The following is an 18,936-nucleotide window of genomic DNA, read 5'->3' as shown; positions in this document are numbered from 1 at the left end:
GAGATGGAGTCTTGCTCTGTTACCCAGGCTGGAGTATATATAGTGGCCAATCTTGGCTCACTACAACCTCCGCCTCTTGGGTTCAAGTGATTCTCCTGCCTCAGCCTCCCGAGTAGCTGGGACTACAGGCATGCACCACCATGCCCAGCTAACTTTTGTAGTTTTAGTGGAGATGGGATTTCACCGTGTTGACCAGGCTGGTCTTGAACTCCTGACCTCAGGTGATCCATCTGCCTTGGTATCCAAAAGTGCTGGGATTACAGGACTGAGCCATCGCGCCCAGCCTCATAGTTTCTGAATCTGCCATTCCTTGTCAAGAATTTGCTTAGGGAAAGTACTAGCATGTGTGGTAATTAAAATAGTGACTGATGAGAAACAACCTAAATACCCAAAATCACAGAAATGGTGAAATAAATTACATTCTAGTCAATTCAGCCATTAAAAATTAGGTTGTAACATGGTGTTTAATGATGTGAGAATGTTAGCAATATATGAAGTCAAAAGAAGCAGGTTACCAAACAGTACAATTTCGATTACATTTATAAATAAATAAATAAACCTAACATACTTAGGAAAAAGAACACAGAAAATGTATTAGATGTTAATGATTGTTAGTAAGGATTGTAGGTGAATTTTATTTTTTACTTTATACTTTTCTGTATTTTCTTCAATGAATATGTTACTTTTGAATTATTATTATTTTTTAATAATGGGTCTTGCTACATTGTCCAGGCTAGCCTCAAACTCCTGGGCTGAAATATATGCCTGCCTCAGCCTTCTGAATAGCTGGGATTACAGGCGTGAGCCCTCATGCCCAGCAAATATGTGTTATTTTTATAATGAGAAAAAAACTTCATAGAGTTCCCCTTTTATGTTCCTTTATGTCAAGGAACTGGATCTTCCAAGGCTTGGTTAAAATGCATAAGTTGGCCAGGTGTGGTGGTTCATGCCTGCAATCCCAGCACTTTGGGAGGCCAAGGCAGGCAGATCACTTGAGGCCAGGGGTTCAAGACCAGCCTGACTAAATGGTGAAACCCTGTCTCTACTGAAAATACAAGAATTAGCCAGGTATGGTGGTACATGCCTATAATCCCAGCTACTCAGGAGACTGAGACACGAGAATCACTTGAACCCGGGAGATGGAGGTTGCAGTGAGCCAAGATGGTGCCACTGCACTCCAGCCTGGGCAACAGAGTGAGACTCTGTCTCAGGAAAAAAAAAAAAAAAAAAAAAGCATAAGTTACCTGAAACTTAGAGGTCAAAACCATGAGTTGTCCAGATGATCCTGGTTTTTAATCCTAGATTAGCTATTTTCCATAAAGGTGCAATCATAGCCAAGTTACTTAACGTCCCTAAGTCCTGGTTTTCTCCTCCATGAAATAGGGATAATGGAAGAGTTACACAGAGCAGTGGGAGGATTAAATGAAATAGTGCAGGAAAAGTGCTGTGTAGAGTGGCTGGCACCTGACAAATGGGGACTGCTAGTAATAGTAATAGTAATAGTAGTGCTGGGAGAACTACCACACTCTGCTGCCAACTATCCATGCCACATCAGTACGAGTAGTTTAATTTCTGTGAGTTTAATTTCTGGCCGCCTTCTTGTAGGACAGACAAGAGGAGTTGGGAGTCCGAGAGTCTGAGGTCCCAGGAGACCCAGAACTGGTGGGCACACTGTCCCCAGATGGTTGGGTCAGCCCTGCCCATGTCCTGTGCACCGAGTGGGGAAAAGAGATATTCTTATCTCCTCGCAAATTCACACAAGGAAAAACTGCCCCACTTTCACTTTTCTGTCGTGTAATGTTCAGAATAGCCAAATACCAGCTGCTGGGAGAACAACACATTCTAATTTCCTGGCTTATAGGTAGTAAAGTTTCATCGTATTGGCATAGCTTTGCCAATTTAAGGAATTTAATTTCCTTAGCTTTTTAAACACAAAGCACTCCCAACAAGAAAAATGGAAATAAAAAGGTATAACTGCACAATGGAATACACATACCAATTTGAAGATGTCACTGACATTGTCATAATCACTCATTAAAACACATGCATGCAGGCCAGGCCCGGTGGCTCACCCCTGTAATCCCAGCACTTTGGGAGGCCGAGGCAGGGGATCACCTGAGGTCAGGAGTTCGAGACCAGCCTGGCCAAGATGATGAAACCCTGTTTCTATTAAAAATACAAAAATTGGGCTGGGCGCGGTGGCTCAAGCCTGTAATCCCAGCACTTTGGGAGGCCGAGACGGGCAGATCACGAGGTCAGGAGATCGAGACCATCCTGGCTAACACGATGAAACCCCGTCTCTACTAAAAAATACAAAAAACTAGCCGGACAAGGTGGCAGGCGCCTGTAGTCCCAGCTACTCGGGAGGCTGAGGCAGGAGAATGGCATGAACCCGGGAGGCGGAGCTTGCAGTGAGCCAAGATCCGGCCACTGCACTCCAGCCTGGGCGACAGAGCAAGACTCCGTTTCAAAAAAAAAAAACAAAAATACAAAAATTGGCTGGGCGTGGTGGCATGCGCCTGTAGTCCCAGCTACCCAGGAAGCTGAGACAGGAGGATCGCTTGAACCTGGGAGGTGGAGGTTGAACTGTGCCGAGATTCTGCCACTGTACTGCAGACTGGGCGACACAGTGAGACTCTGTCTAAAAATAAATAAATAGGCCGGGCGCGGTGGCTCACGCCTGTAATCCCAGCACTTTGGGAGGCCGAGGCGGGCGGATCACAAGGTCAGGAAATCGAGACCACGTTGAAACCCCGTCTCTACTAAAAATACAAAAAATTAGTGGGGCGCGGTTGTGGGCGCCTGTAGTCCCAGCTACTCGGGAGGCTGAGGCAGGAGAATGGCGTGAACCCGGGAGGCGGAGCTTGCAGTGAGCCGAGATCGCGCCACTGCACGCCAGCCTGGGCGACAGAGCGAGACTCCGTCTCAAAAAAAAAAAAATAAAATAAAATAAAATAAAATAAAAATAAATAAATAAATAAAAAATAAATGGGTCGGGCGCGGTGGCTCACACCTATAATCCCAGTACTTTGGGAGGCCAAGGCAGGCGGATCACAAGGTCAGGAGATCGAGACCATCCTGGCTAACACGGTGAAATCCCATCTCTACTAAAAATACAAAAAAATTAGCCGGGCGTGGTGGCGGGCGCCTGTAGTCCCAGCTACTCAGGAGGCTGAGGCAGGAGAATGGCATGAACCCGGGAGGCAGAGCTTGCAGTGAGCCGAGATCGCGCCACTGCACTCCAGCCTGGGCGACAGAACAAGACTCTGTCTCAAAAAAATAAAACAAATAAAATAAAAATAAATAAATGCATATAACAAGAGAAATAAATATTTTTACTTTCAAAGGCATGCAGCAGCAATATAACCATATAACAAGCAATATAAACTCACGCTTGCTTTATCCAAGCCATGCCATAGTTCCTTATTTATATTTTTATGTCAAGCAATTTTGTCAAACTTAGCAAAAGACATGATTCTTCCAAAAAATTAAATAAACATGCTTAGATCTCAATATAAAAAAGAAAATTATTTTAGCACGGCAGTAGAAAAAGTCACCAAAAAAAGTTCAAAGCCAGTAAGACACTATTTTAAAACATTAGCTAATTCAAAAATATCCCCACCAAACTGGACATTACTCAATGCTGAAAAAATACTCCTTTTGGCAAAATCAACTTCTATTTCCATCTATTTCTATCTTAGTTTTCTTCCTTCTTTTTTTCCTATTAGTCTCTTCCCTGTCATCTGTTATATGTATGTAAAAAGGTCTAAGAAATGCTTTTACAACCTAATTTTTAAATATTATTATTATTATTATTTAGAGACAGAGTCTCTGTCACCCAGGCTGAGTAGTGGCAAAATCATAGCTCACTGCTGCTTCCAACTCCTGGGCTTAGCCTCCTGAGTAGCTGGGACTACAGGTGCAGGCCACTCTATGCCCAGCTAATTTTTGTTTTACTTTGTGTAGCGACAGGGTCTCGCTATGGTGCTCAGGCTGGTCTTGAACTCCTGGCCTCAAGTGATCCTCCTGCCTCCACCTCCCAAAGTGCTGGGATTACAAGCATGAGCAACCCTGACTGGGCCAAAGATATTCTTTATAGCGATTCACAAACTGTAGTTACTTGTTTTGTTTGTTTGTTTTTTGAGAGGGAGTCTCATTCTGTTGCCCAGGCTGGAGTGCAGTGACATGATCTTGGCTCACTGCAACCTCCACCTCCCAGGTTCATGCAATTCTCCTGCCTCAGCCTCCCGAGTAACTGGGATTACAGGCACCCGTCACCACGCCCAATTAATTTTTGTATTTTAGTAGAGATGGGGTTTTGCCATGTTGGCCGGGTTGGTCTTGAACTCCTGACCTCGGGCGATCAGCCTGCCTCGGTGGCCTCCCAGAGTGCTAGCATTACAGGCATGAGCCACCACACCTAGCCTTGTAGTTACTTGTTTAAAAGTCAATCTATTTGAAAACTATGGTATACATGAAAGCAACTTGATGGTTAGAAGAGAGTTTTGTCAGATTTATCTTGATAGATTAAAACAGTGCTATGAACTTGGTATGTGCCTAATTACAATAGTCACCCCTTATTCACACTTTCGCTTTCAGTGGTTTCAGGTACCTGTGGTCAACTATGGTCTGAAAATAAGTGACTACTAAACAACAACAATTCTGAGAGAAAGGGAGAGCCATATTCACATAACTTAATGAATATGGTCTCTCCCACATTCAGGTGCAAGAGAGAGTAAGAATAGGGGAGAGGTGCCACACACTTCTAAAGGACCAGATCTTGCAAGAACTCACTATTGTGAAGACAGCACCAAACCATGAGGGATCTGCCCCCATGACCCAAACACAGCATATTATTATACTAGTTCTATTTTTGGTTATTGCTGCTAATCTCTTACTGTGCCTAATTTATACATTAAACTTTATCACAGGTATGTATGTATGGGAAAAAACGTAGTATATATAGGGTTCGCTACTATCTTTGGTTTCAGGTGTTCCCATGTGTCTTAGAACATATCCCCTGGAAATAAAAGGGCGGGGGGGGGCGGGGAGACTAGTATAAATACATGTTAGACAATGAGAGGGGTGGCTAGAGAGAAAGTGAGGTGTCACAGCAAAAACTACCCAAAGCACCACTTTCCTAAACCACCCATGTACTAAAGTGTGGAAACCATTACATTAGGGTGAAAAAGAATAAGGGTCTTCAACTGCTGCATGAAACATCAAAATTTGCCAGGTGCGGTGGCTCAAGCCTTAAGAGGCTGAGGTGGGTGGATCCCAGCACCTTAAGAGGCTGATGTGGGTGGATCACGAGGTCAGGAGTTTGAGACCAGCCTGGCCAACATGGTGAAACCCCGTCTCTACTAAAAATACAAAAATTAGCGGCATGGTGGCATGCGCCTGTAGTTCCAGCCACTCTGGAGGCTGAGGCAGGAGAATCGCTTGAACCCAGGAGGTGGAGGTTGCAGTGAGCTGAGATTGCGCCATTGCATGCCAGCCTGGGCAACAGAGTGAGACTCTGTGTCAAAAAAAAAAAAAAAAAAAAAATCAAAATTGTTAAAAATAACTGCTGTGGTTTGATTTTTGTCTCCCCCATATCCCCAAAAAGGTATGTTAAACTCCTAACCCCCAGAACCTCATAATGTGACCTTATTTGGAAACAGGGTAATTGCAGATATAATTATGGCGGTACCTGCGCCGAATCCCTACAGGTCTGCAGCAACCTCAATTTTTGCCTCCTCAGAAGGAAGAATTTGACGGAGGGGCATAAGGCAGAAGGAGAGAGCGAGGCAAGTTTTAGACCAGGAGTGAGTTTATTAAAAAGCTTTAGCGCAGGAATGAAAGGAAGTAGAGCACACTCGGAAGAGGGCCAAGCTGGCGACTTGAGAGATGAAGTTCGCAGTTTGACCCTTGACTTGGGGTTTTTTGTTCTCTTTTTCAGACGGAGTCTCGCTCTGTTGCCAGGCTGGAGTGCAGTGGCGCAATCTAGGCTCACTGCAACCTCCACCTCCCGGGGTCTAGCGATTTCCCTGCCTCAGCCTCCCGCGTAGCTGGATTACAGGCACGCACCACCACGCCCAGCTAATTTTTTTGGATTTTAGTAGAGACGGGATTTCACCGTGTTGGTCAGGATGGTCTCGATCTCTGTCTGACCTCATGATCTGCCCACTTCGGCCTCCCTAAGTGCTGGGATTATAGGCGTGAGCCACCGCGCCCGGCCTGACCTGGGGTTTTATATGTTGGCATGCCTTGGAGGTCTGGGGTGGAGGTGGAGTTGCCTCCCTTCTTTCCTCATTCTTCCCTTGGGGCGGGCTGCCCGCATGCGCAGTGGCCTGCTAGCACTTGGGAGGGGAGCACGCACAGTGTGTTTACTGGAGTTGCATGCATGCTCGCCTGAGGCATCCTTCCCTTACCAGTCTAGCGTTCCTCCTAGAGGAAGGTCATGTACCAGTTAAACTCTACCATTTTACCTCTTAATGTGCATGATTGAGCCCACTCGCCCAACTCCTGAGATTTTATGGGAAGCTGTTGATCACCAATTTTAGGTGTTTTCTGTTTTGGGAGGTGGCCCTTCCCTGGTGCCTGCTGTGAACAATTATTATTTTAGAGAGACAGTTCACAAAACCGACTGACCATCATTTGATGGTTCCCTGACATTCCTGGTGTGTGTACGTGCGTGTGCACAGGGGCGGGGGTGGGGGTCAAGGTGGAGAAGTAGGGTGGGGTGGGAATCGGGGGAGCCCTCTTCTGCCTTGCTCATATGGGACTAGCTACCTACTGCAACAACGGGTCATACTGGAGTAGGGTGGGCCCTTAATCCAATATGACTGGAGTCCTTGTAAGAAGACAGCCATATGAAGACACAGACACACAGGGTGAGCAGCATGAGATGACAGGCAGAGATGGGAGTGATGCAGCTGCAAGCTGAGGAACAGCACATGCTGGCAACCCCCAGAAGCCAGGAAGAGGCAGGGAAGGACCCCCTTCCAGGCTTCAGAGGGAGCAGGCCCTGCTGACCTCTTAATCTCAGACTCCCAGCCTCCAGGACTGCAAGGCAACACAGTTCTGCTGTTTTAAGCCACGCAGTCTATGGTACTTTGAGTAGCCCTAGGGAATTAATACAATTACTTTATTTCATGTTATTTTAAGTGCTATTTAAGGCCAGGTGCAGGGGCTCACGCCTGTAATCCCAGCGCTTTGGGAGGCTGAGGTGGGCGGATCACCTGAGGTCAGGAGTTCGAGACCAGCCTGGCCAAAATGGTGAAACCCCATCTCTACTGGAAAAAATAAAAATCACCCAGGCGTGGTGGTGCGTGCCTGTAATCCCAGCTACTCGGGAAGGCTGAGACAGGAGGATCACTTGAACCAGGGAGGCGGAGGTTGCAGTGGGCTGAGACTGTACCTCTGCACTCCAGCCTGGGTGACAGAGTGGGACTCTGTCTCGAAGAAGAAGAAGAAGAAGAAAAAAAATACACATCTTGAAAGAAAGTAAAAAACAGTTTTGTCAGTGAAAAACTATTAAAATTTCAAGTATTTCTTGCCATTATCTTTCCTCTGAATAGTTTTAAAATTTTACATAGCTGTGACCATAATCTCATACAAATTTTGTAGTGATATTTTCTTTTTTTTTTTTTTTTTTGAGACGGGGTCTTGCTCTGTCGCCCAGGCTGGAGTGCAGTGGCGCGATCCCGGCTCACTGCAAGCTCTGCCTCCCGGGTTCATGCCATTCTCCTGCCTCAGCCTTCCGAGTAGCTGGGACTACAGGCGCCTATCACTACGCCCAGCTAATTTTTTGTATTTTTAGTAGAGACAGGGTTTCACCGTGTTAGCCAGGATGGTCTCAATTTCCTGACCTCGTGATCCACCTGCCTAGGCCTCCCAAAGTGCTGGGATCACAGGCGTGAACCAACACGCCCAGCGAATTTTTTGTATTTTTAGTAGAGACGGGGTTTTACCGTGGTCTCAATCTCCTGACCTCATGATCCGCCCGCCTCAGCCTCCCAAAGTGGATATTTTCAATTCGTATTATAACATTCATTCTCTATGTTATTACAAACCTTTCGTAAACATCCTTTAAATTTTTCAGTATAGTCAATGTTGCCTAGATTATTGTTCGGCAGCTTTCTTTTATATTTCTATTTCTTTTATTATAGACGGTCTCTTGGATCTGACTCTTGAAGGAGTTAAAAATGCTTTTGATTACCTTATCAGTTCCCTTAAATGTGCTCTGTGCGAAATAGGACGTAGGCTATTTAATTAAAAAGCAGGCTACAAAATAGACCCTAATAGACTGCTCACACTTAAATAAACTGGAATGGGGTCACAACTCACTCTCAGGTCTATGTGTTAGTATGAGAACGAAGTGTCAGATAATTAATGCATACTTAGCCCCAAGATACCAGGTTGGGTGATGTAACCACTATGACAGGGTAGATTCTGGTAGAACCAAATCAAATCCCAGGTTCCTGGATTCCCTCCCCTGCATCATTTCTATTCTCTACTCAGGTCATGGCAGTGATTCCAAAAAATGTTTAAAGTTGGCATAGTTTGGATATTTGTCCCGGCCCAAACCTCATGTTGAATTGTAATCCCCAATGCAGGAGGCAGGGCCTGGTGGGAGGTGTTTGGATCATGCGGGGGGATCCCTCATGGCTTGGTGCTGTCTTTGAGATAGTGAGTCATCGTGAGATCTCCTTTTAAAGTGTGTTGTAGGGTTGGGCATGGTGGCTCATGCCTGTAATCCCAGCCCTTTGGGAGGCCGAGGCGGGTGGATTGCTGAGCTCAAAAGTTCGAGACCAGCCTGGGCAACATGGTGAACATGGTGAAACCCTGTCTCTACTTAAAAAAAAAAAAATTAGCCGAGTGTGATGGCACGCACACCTGTGGTCCCAGCTACTTGGGAGGCTGAGGCAAGAGAGTCACTTGAACCCAGGAGGCAGAGACTGCAGTGAGCCGAGATCGCGCCACTGCACTCCAGCCTGGGTGACAGAGTGAGATTCTGTCTCCAAAATAATAATAATAAATAACAATAATGATAAGATAAACATATGCTGCACCTCTCCCCCACTCTCTTTCTCTTTTGCTCCTGCTTTTTGCCACGTGATGTGCCTGCTTCCACTTCGTTTTCCACCATGAATAAAAGCTCCCTGAGGCCTCCCCAGAAGCCCAGTGACGTCAGCATCATGCTTGCACAGCCTGCAGAACTGTAAGCCAATTAAACCTCCCTAGAAATGACCCAGTCTTGGGTATTTCTTTGCAGCAAAGCAAGAACAGCCTAATACAAAAGTGTTGCTTAGTTTTGAACTCATCAGAAATCTATTTAACAGATATCTCTGCCATGTGATTATGTAAGTCTTGGTTTCAAGTCCACTTTAACTCAGGGCTTTTAAACTTCTCTTAGCAGTGGAAATCTCATCTTAAAAAATATTACAAACATTCCTAATTTATAAACTCTAAAAAAAGCAGAACTTGTGTGGTGGAAGAAGGGAGGGCCAGGCAGTGAGCTCAGCAGTCCTATTTCTAACTCCTCAGACCTCCCCTGAAATATTCAGGAGGACCTGCACCATCTCTAGGGAACCTTAGGGCACTGAGGAACACAGTTTGTACAACAGAACACATATTCTATTTTTCATCCACTCTGCATAGAATGGCTGGACAGAAAGGGACATTCTTAGAGGTCTGATTCTTCCTAAACAATGAATAGTTCTGAAAAATAGCTTTAAAAATTTTTCCTAGGTAACTGGTTCTCTCTTCTGAGTGCCTGACTTGTGCTCAGTTCCTGGAAATTTCAAAATGAGTGGTGACATTTATCAATGGCGTATATTGAGGCCATGTCCAGATCATTCCATCTTTAATTCCTCTTGCTCTCTACTGACATCCGGCTTCCTCTGTATCTTCTCTTATCTATATAACTAAAGAGCTAAGCTATGATTCTAAAGATGATGCTTGTGTCACAACTCTCCGCAAGTACTATTTCAAATCTGAATATATATATTCTTACAACCCAGGCAGCAAATAGTGATAAGTTCTAATGCAATAAAAGATGCAATGCTGTGAGAATAAGTAGCCCTTCCTTTTTGTGACTCTGAGTTGCATTTCCAGGAGTTGTAGACTTTTTCTTTCTTTTTTTTTTTTGAGATAGAGTTTCACTTTTGTCACCCAGGCTGGAGTGCAATGGCGTGATCTCAGCTCATTGCAACCTCGACCTCCCGGGTTCAAGCAATTCTCCTGCCTCAGCCTCCCAAGTAGCTGGGATTATAGGTGCCTGCCACCATGCCCGGCTAATTTTTGTCTTTTTAGTAGAGATGGGGTTTCACTATGTTGGCCAGGCTGGTCTCAAACTCCTGACCTCAGGAGATCTGCCCCCTCAGCCTCTCAAAGTGCTGGGGTTATAGGCGTGAGCCACTGTGCCTGGCCCAGACACACTTTCTCATCCAGCTCTTCCCCTCGTCCAACACCTCCCTACTCCTCAACTCCCAAATAACCTCCTGGCGTTGTCTGTAGCCAAGAATTAGGACAAATCCAGGTGACCCACGTCAGTCCTGCTGGTCTCTTCACCCAGTTTTTACTACCTTTTCTAACTAGTTGCCCACAGAATATAGAATGAAGATATGGAAAAGACGAAGATCATTATGTTTATTTAAAAGAGCAAGAAAGACCTCAAAGTCTGTAATTTATAAATATGGCATTTTCACTTCATACTTTATTGTTGGTATGTCACCACTTAATCTTTTGTTATAGGACATATTTTAGAAGGTTTTGAGATTGGAATCACTATAATTGACTGAAAACTGTAAATCAATAGGATGGGCGAGCTTGCAGTATCACTAATGGAGCCTTGTGGTTCATTCATTTTTAAAGGGATCAACTTGATAATGATTGAACCTCCTCTTCAATGAAGGCTCTTATGCATGCTGGCCAGGATCTGATGCATGATGTTCCAACTCATGATTCTATTTCAGTTGTGATACATTAAATGTCTGAGCATAAGAGAGGACCATTGGTCTGGTCAATCCTGAGGATTAGCTGCACGGGTGAGGACACAAATATTTCATTAAGTGTGAACAAAAGTCCATGATCTCCTTAGCTAGCAGGTCTAGCTCAGCCTTTCCTTGGTAGAGTCCCTGATTCCCTTCACCCAAGCACCTAACAAAACCAGACAAACCTGACAATCACTAACATCTCCATCCAGCTTTGCCCAACTACTTCCTACAATCCCATCTAGATTTCCAAATCTAGGGCTATCTCTGACCCAGTTTTTGAGGCCCTTTGAGGATTTCACAGGTAAAGGACTTTACACTAGTTAATTTAAGCAATCCTGATATATAAAAATTTATATAAATTTATAAAAAGGATAAATTAAGAAACGGTAATTCTCCTTATAAAATGTTTCAAATAGGTCTATAAATAGCAAGTTCCTCTGCATTTAAAATACTATTCTGGGCCCGGTGGGGCGGCTTATGCCTGTAATCCCAGCACTTGGGAAGGCTGATGTGGGTAGCTCACTTGAGCCCAGGAGTTCATGACCAGCCTGGGCAACATAGCAAAACCTTGTCTCTTAAAAAAAATACAAAAATTAGTCAGGTGTGGAGCTGTGCACCTGTAGTTCGGACTACTCAGGAGGCTGAGGTGGGAGGACTACCTGAGCCCGGGAGGTGGAAGCTACGGTGAACCATGATTGTGCCACTGCACTCCAGCCTGGGTGACAGAGACCCTGTCTCAACAAACAAAACAACAAAAAACCCAAACAACAACAACAAGAAAAACACGCTAAAATACTATTATTATTATTTTTTTTAAGATGGGGTCTTGCTTTGTTGCCCAGGCTGGAATGCAGTGGTGCAGGCATAGCTCATTGCTGTCTTGAATTTCTGGGCTCAAAGGATCCTCCTGCCTCAGCCTCCTGAGTAGCTGGGACTACAGGTGTGCACCACTATGCCCAGCTAATTCTAAAAAAATTTTGTGTGTGGCGGGTCTCACCACCTTGCCCGGGTTGTCTGGAACTCCTGGGCTCAAGCAATCCTCCTGCCTGAGCCTCCCAAAGTGTTAGGATTACAAGCGTGAGCCACCATGCCCAGCAGTGGCCAGATCTCAGCTCACTGCAAGCTCCGCCTCCCGGGTTTACGCCATTCTCCTGCCTCAGCTTCCCGAGTAGCTGAGACTACAGGCGCCCGCCACCTCGCCCGGCTAGTTTTTTGTATTTTTTAGTAGAGACGGGGTTTCACCGTGTTAGCCAGGATGGTCTCCATTTCCTGACCTCGTGATCTGCCCGCCTCGGCCTCCCAAAGTGCTAGGATTACAGGCTTGAGCCACCACGCCCGGCTATTCTGTTTTTTATAAAATGTTCACAAAAATCTTTTCCATGAACACATATACACGGTAAATTTGTTTTTTTAAAACGTTTTCTAGCAAGCGAAGTTCATCTAGCCCAGCTGCCTGCAGAGGTAACCTGCTCACTAACACTCATTAGCTCATCCCATTCTTCACTTGCCCTTCTCTTTGATTTGTGCTTCTGTGATCATCTCCCAAATAAACTGCACCCAAATCCTTGCTTCAGGATCTTTGAGAAACCCAAACTAAGCTAACTTCCTCTTGGCAGACGTGGCAACGTCCATGGCTCTGGTGGCTAGGGTAGGGGATTGGAGCTGCCCTGTCTGCTTCTTCTTTTCCTGCCCTTTGATCTGTTTCTGCATCCCATGCCTTCCATCCTGTTGTGCACTAGAGTAGTTGCTTCCTTTTAATTCAACTGAGGTACTAGTTAAAAAGACTTTGACTCTACCAGTGGTCATAGATGGTCTTTCAAGGGCTGAACCTGGCTGCCAAATCTACAGTACTATCCGTGTACCATTAACAACTTTCATCACTCATGCCACTCTCTTCCATCCTGGCTAAGAGATATGAACCATCATAGGGATGAAGCCAGGGTTGGACAGATCAGTGTCTCAAAGGCTCTCAGAGGACCTTTCAATCCTTTCATCTAATCCTCTAATCTCACATGTTAGAAAACTGAGGGGCAGAGAGGATAAGCATTTGCTCAACAAGTTGTCAACCAGGGAGTAAGAAGTCAGGTCTGCACTCCTCCCTTTTAAGCTTTTTCTGAACCCACCCCACCATTTCTTTGCTTGTTTGCCTCATTACGCTTGCTCACCAATACTTTCATTATTTATTTCTGGTTGACCTAAGTCCTCAACGAGTTATATCTATGCAATCCCCTGCCCTCCTTACCCTGCCCCATTTTGAGGTTGAAAATCTATTTCCCACCACATTCTTCAACAATGTAAAACCTAGGCAATAAGTGATGGACAGGAGGTTGTTGCTGTTCACCTGAGGCTCTTGCATTATTAAGCTCTCTCTGGAATTTGTGCGTGGGTGCGAGAGGGCTGCCAGTTTGGTCCACTGTATCCCAGGAAGATGAGCATTCATAGCTCATGGCCTGCCGAGCTCAGGAGAAGCTTGTCTGCCATCCAAACTCTGGGGAGCCAAGGCTAGGCTGTTTCTCACTTGATCTAATTGATCATCTGGGTTCTGTCTTCAATTGTGACACTGGGTCCCTGCCTCAGCTTTGCTTTCTGGTTCCACCTAACATGTCTCACTTTCTTGCTTTCCTTCTTTCTCTGTCTCCGTCTCTCTTTCTCTTCTGATGGAGTCTCTCTCTGTCACCCAGGCTGGAGCCCAGTGCCATGATCTCGGCTCACTGCAACCTCTGCCTCCCGGGTTCAAGCAATTTTTCTGCCTCAGCCTCCCGAGTAGCTGGGACTACAGGCAGGCACCACCACGCCCGGTTAATTTTTGTATTTTTAGTAGAGACGGAGTTTCTACTAAAAATATTGGCCAGGCTGGTCTCGAACTTCTGACCTCGGGCACCTGCCTGGGCCTCCCAAAGTGCTGGGATTACAGGCGTGAGCTACCGCGCTGGCCAGCCTTCCTTCCTTGCTCTCCCTTTTCTTTCTTCCTTTTTTTTTTTTTCTTTTTTCAGAGTCTCACTCCATTGCCCAGGGTGGAGTGCAGTACAGTGCAGTGGTGCAATCTGGCTTCGCTGCAACCTCTACCTTCCGGGTTCAAGCGATTTTCTTGCCTCAGCCTCCCAAGTAGCTGGAACTACAGGCGCGAACCACTGCGCCTGACTAATTTTTGTATTTTTAGTAGAGATGGGGTTTCGCCATGTTGGCCAGGTTGGTCTTGAACTCCTGGGCTCAAGTGTACTAAACACAGCTTATTATGAATTGAGCACTTGTGTCCCCTCCCGCAATCCCTCCATTCATTTGTTGAAGCTCGAATCCGTAGTGTGGCTGTGTTTGGAGACAGGGCCTCTAAGGAAGTAATTGAGGTTAAGCAAGGTCTTAAGGGTGGGGCCCTGATGGATAGGATTAGTGCCTCGTAAGAGACACCAGAGAGCTCATTCTCTCTCCTCAAGCATGTACTGAGGAAAGGCCATGTGTAAACATAGTCAGAAGGAGGCTGTCTGCTAGCCAGAAAGAGAACCCTCACCAGAAATCGAGTTGGCCAGAACTTTGATCTTGGACTTGTAGCCTCCAGAACTGCGAGAAAACATTTTCTGTTATTTAAGCCACCCAGGCTATAGTATTTTGTAATGGCAGCCCAAGCTAATACATGGTGTTAATTGAAAACATGGCCCTGATGCCGGGTGCTAGAGTGGAGTTTCAAGCTGGGCATGTGTACACCACTCCTGCATGAAAAGGTAATTGACTTTGGTTTTGGGTTCAAAACTAAATCTTCCTTTCTTGCTACCATTTAGTAATTCCCATCTTTTTCTCTGTTGTGACAGCATCTTCCCAAGTGTGGACATCCTCCCAAGTTCTGAACCACAAACAAATCTTTTACCTTCTTGTCTACACTGCCTTCTGGTATTGTATCAGATGCCAAGCCTTAGAGAATCTACTGTCTCAAGACCTCTTATATTAATACCTCCTGTCACCCCTTATTACCCTGGCATAGGCTCTTGTCTCTTGCTTGTTTTTCTCATTTCCAGTCTTCATCTGGTATGCAGAAGAGGAACGAGAGGCTCAGAAGAAACACATGCAAGGTTGCACAACGGACAAATAACTAGGGTTCAAAGCCAGTTCAGTTTTGCCCCAAATCCAGCATACTTTCCACTAGATCTGTTTAGTACTCTTTCCATCTTGCTAAAATCGACACTGTTCTGCTTTGTACTAGTGGTTATTTATGAAGCTGTCTTATGCCCATTATCAGTGTGTAAACTCTTTGAGGGTAGGCTGTCTCGATCTTCCCGATATCCCAGGCAATTGCTAAGCCAGTGCCTTGCACTGTGTAGGCACTTCCAGAATAGGTAATGATTCTAAAGTGGGAGATAACAGGCACAACAGTGATATAGAGGATAGCAGCGTAGGAGAGACACAGATTTAAAGAGAGCCTGTAGGAGAAGGAAGAGATGATTTTGAGTTGGGCTTGAGGTGATGAAGGAATGTGGATAGATGGAGAGGAAGGGGAGGTGAGAGGTGGGCTTCAATGTCATGGGTTTGGAGTTGAACCTGTGGAAGGAGGCTGCTTTGTGGGGGGCCCTGGCATTTCTGCATCAGGTCTAGTTGTGCATAGTGAGCAAGTTACTTAACTTTTTTAAGTGCTGGTTTTCTAATGTATAAAGTGGGAATAATGGAGTGTCATTTGGAATTAAGAGCAGAATAATGAGATAATACATGTGAAGGACTTAGCACATTATATCATCTATTATTAATAATAAACACTATTAAAATGCTAGCAATAGGCCAGGCATGGTGGCTCATGCCTGTAGTCCAGCACCTTGGGAAGCCAAGGCGGGCGGATCACCTGAGGTCAGGAGTTCAAGACCAGCCTGGCCAACATGGTGAAACCCTGTCTCTACTAAAAATAAAAAATTAGCTGACCATGGTGGCAGGCGCCTGTAGTCCCAGCTACTGGGGAGGCTGAGGCAGAAGAATTGCTGGAACCCAGAAGGCAGAGGTTGCAGTGAGCTGAGAGCACTCCACTGCACTCCAGCTTCGGTGCCAGAGTCAGATTCTGTCTCAAAACAAACAAAAAACAATGTTATCAATAGTAAGATAGCCTGAAAGTTCAGATGTGTTTCTGTCTAGTTCTCTGAGTAAATTATTTTATTTACACTTATAGATAATGCCATTGCTGCTGGCAAAAACCAAAATTATCTAAAAGCACCAATACATTCATAGGAATACTTGGTTACTATAATTTTCCTTATAAATGGATACCAGGAGCCCCTCAATATATTTTACCCTTACCAGGGATTCTCATAGTCAAAAATTTCAGAAACCAAACTGTTGGGAAGCAGGAGAGTGCCATACATATTCTGGGTAGAGCTAACTAACTTGGCTGACTGAATCAGAGATCCGGATTCTGCGAACAGGCTAACCTGGTGAAAATCCCTGCTCAACTTCCAGGCTGGGCTTTTAAGGAATTCGGACATATTCCTTATCTTTCAGTACTTTGCTTTCCTTACCAAAAAGGAGGATAACATTCCTTCAAGGCTGTAAATAGAGTGCTGTGTGTAAAGCACTTGGCACAACGCGTTTGTTTGGGGGAGACACAGTATGTGCATAAGAATTGGTAGACGATGATGGTTATGTTTATGAAAATCCAATCATGAATAGCCGGAGGCCACTGTTGTCGACGAGTGATCCCTGTAACAGTGACGTTAGCTACACTGAGAACTTACACACGCACATTCTCAGGCCCATTGCTGACCTCCTGAAACGGGAACTCGGGAGGCAGGGCCAGGCAATCGGCACTTTGCCTGAAGCACGCACGTTTTGAGAACACCTGTCAGGTAACCGGGAACCACTGAAAGTTTTTGGACGGTGGAGGAATGCGATGTAAATGGCTGTTGATTCACTGGCATTAAAGTGCCTAACTACCGACTGGCTTCCGAGGTTGCCGGAAGAAACCTGTTTGTTGATCCTTAGTGATGTCCAGGTTACAAAACGCGGGTCGGTACTAAGGGCCCCAAACACAGTGCTCACCTACCGAGCGCAGCCGGGAGCGCAGCGCCAGGCAATTACAGGAGCTGTTTTGGATGTGGCCCGGCAGCCCAGCGATGCTCAGCGGATCCCGCAACTACAACCACAACCGTACCACACATTTAGCTTGCAAAAGCAGAGAAAGGAAAAGAAAACCGTGCAGGGAAGCCGGAAACGAGGGACTTCAGGGTCTCCTCTCTAGGAGGTGGGAGAGTGGGGGATGGGGCAAGCGGGGCGAGGAGGGGGCGAGGATCGAGGGAGGCCCCTCCTCCGCGCGGCAACACCCGGTTCGCGTCCCTCTAGAGCCGGGGCGCGGCCGGCGGGACACACCCTTGCCCTGGGAGACACGAGGGTCCCTGTCCTCTTAGCGTCGGTCCAGCTCAGTTTCCTGTCATTTGTTGTTAGCGCGAGGTAGGGGCGTTTCTCCACCTCAGCTCCTCCCCGGGGAAATCCCAGCCCGTTTCCTCCCCGCTCCTGCTGTTTTCGGGAGCGCCGTGCGGGGTCGAGCGCCGGGGCCGCACCCTGGGCGCCGGGCGTCGTGTCGGGGCCGCTGCCCGCACTGCCCGCCGGCCCGGCCATTGTTCGGGCCCCACCCCTGATGAATATTCACGCCGCGCGGGCGCCTCGGCCCGCGCCCTCCCCGGCAGGGTAGGGGTGTGACTGCGTTTCCGCCGGTTTTTCCTGCCTGAGGAGGAAAGGGGGAGCTGTTTTCTCTCTCCTCAGAATATATTTTTGGTGTCCCGTTTCTCCTCCTCCCGCGCCGCCGCCGCCCCCTCCCTCCCCACCTCGCTCCCCACCTCGCTCCCCGCCTCGCTCCCCGCCTCCGCCTCCGCCTCCCGGGTTATCTTTGTCTCGCTGCCTCGCGCTCACTCGCTCAACTCTCGGCGCCGCCGCGGCCCCACGCTCCGGGCCCGTCCTCAAGGCGCGCGGCGCGGGGCGCGGGCGCCGGGGCCTGAGGCGGCGGGCGACGCCCGGGGGCCTGACGGCCGGCCCCGCGCCATGGTGTGAGCGCCGCCGCCGCCCGCGCACGCTCCGTCCGCCCTCCGCGCGGCCCGGCCGGCCGAGAGCCCCGAGCGGCCCGAGAGCGCAGCCGAGCCCGCCGCCGCCGCCCCCGGCCCCGCGAGGAGAGTCCCGGGCCGGCCCGGCTGCCGCGCGAGGAGCGCCGTCGGCGGCCTGGTCTGAGGCTGAGATACACAGAGCGACAGAGACATTTATTGTTATTTGTTTTTTGGTGGCAAAAAGGGAAAATGGCGAACGACTCCCCTGCAAAAAGTCTGGTGGACATCGATCTCTCCTCCCTGCGGGTGAGTGGGCCCGCGAGCGGGCGCGCGGGGAGCGGGGAGCGGGCAGCCGGCAGCCGGCAGCCGGGGCCGCGCCCTGGTCGGCCGGGCGCTCGGGCGCCGCCGTGGGCAGAGCCGCCGGCGCGGCGGCCCCTTTGTCTGCCTGTGCGGGCTGGTGCGGGGCGGGCGCTACCCTCCGCCGCCCCCACGCCCCGAGCCCGCCGCGCGACCCCCGGGCGCCGGGGGACCGCGCGGGGCGAAACCCACCTCTTTTGTCACCGCCCTTTCTCTCCAACTGCCCTGCTTGATTTATTCATTTTTTGGCTTCTTTTAAATGATAACCCCTCCCCTCCTTCCTCTCCAGGATCCTGCTGGGATTTTTGAGCTGGTGGAAGTGGTTGGAAATGGCACCTATGGACAAGTCTATAAGGTTGGTGTGGGCGCCTTCTTTGTTTCCCGTGGCATGTGGAAACTTCTTGTTGGGGGACGAGGAGAGGGTGATAAACAGGCTGCTGACTGGAGGCCACGCCGCTTGGCCAAAGTTGGGAGAGGGGTTTCGCCTTGCAGTCCCTCTGTTTTTGCACACCGAGTTTATATTCAGACTGGCCTTAAAAGACCTCATTTCCTGGCTTTGAGATAAGGAAATAAGCTACACTCTTAGGCATGCACTT

General features: G+C 47.6%; 1 protein-coding gene across 50 annotated transcripts in view; it reads left to right on the top strand.

Annotated features, from left to right (window-relative positions):
* Window positions 1-17,852: 17,852 nt before the first annotated feature.
* The window catches only part of LOC105490119 (mitogen-activated protein kinase kinase kinase kinase 4), a 190,852-nt gene continuing 189,768 nt past the window's right edge, over window positions 17,853-18,936 (top strand). For 10 of the 50 annotated variants that reach the window (XM_071077222.1, XM_071077211.1, XM_071077210.1 and 7 more), the window contains exons 1-2: window positions 17,853-18,289; window positions 18,630-18,695. In XM_071077222.1, the coding sequence (XP_070933323.1) occupies window positions 18,233-18,289; window positions 18,630-18,695 (123 nt within the window). In that variant the 5' untranslated portion in view covers window positions 17,853-18,232. Of the gene's footprint in view, window positions 18,290-18,584; window positions 18,696-18,936 lie in introns of those variants that run through there. The other 40 variants (XM_071077238.1, XM_071077235.1, XM_071077232.1 and 37 more) reach the window with 7 other exon arrangements.

Source organism: Macaca nemestrina, chromosome 13 (genome assembly GCF_043159975.1).
Source record: "Macaca nemestrina isolate mMacNem1 chromosome 13, mMacNem.hap1, whole genome shotgun sequence".
In the NCBI taxonomy this organism is placed as follows: Eukaryota; Metazoa; Chordata; class Mammalia; order Primates; family Cercopithecidae; genus Macaca; species Macaca nemestrina.
Note: the sequence above shows the minus strand (reverse complement) of the source record. Positions and strands in the feature narration are given on the sequence as shown.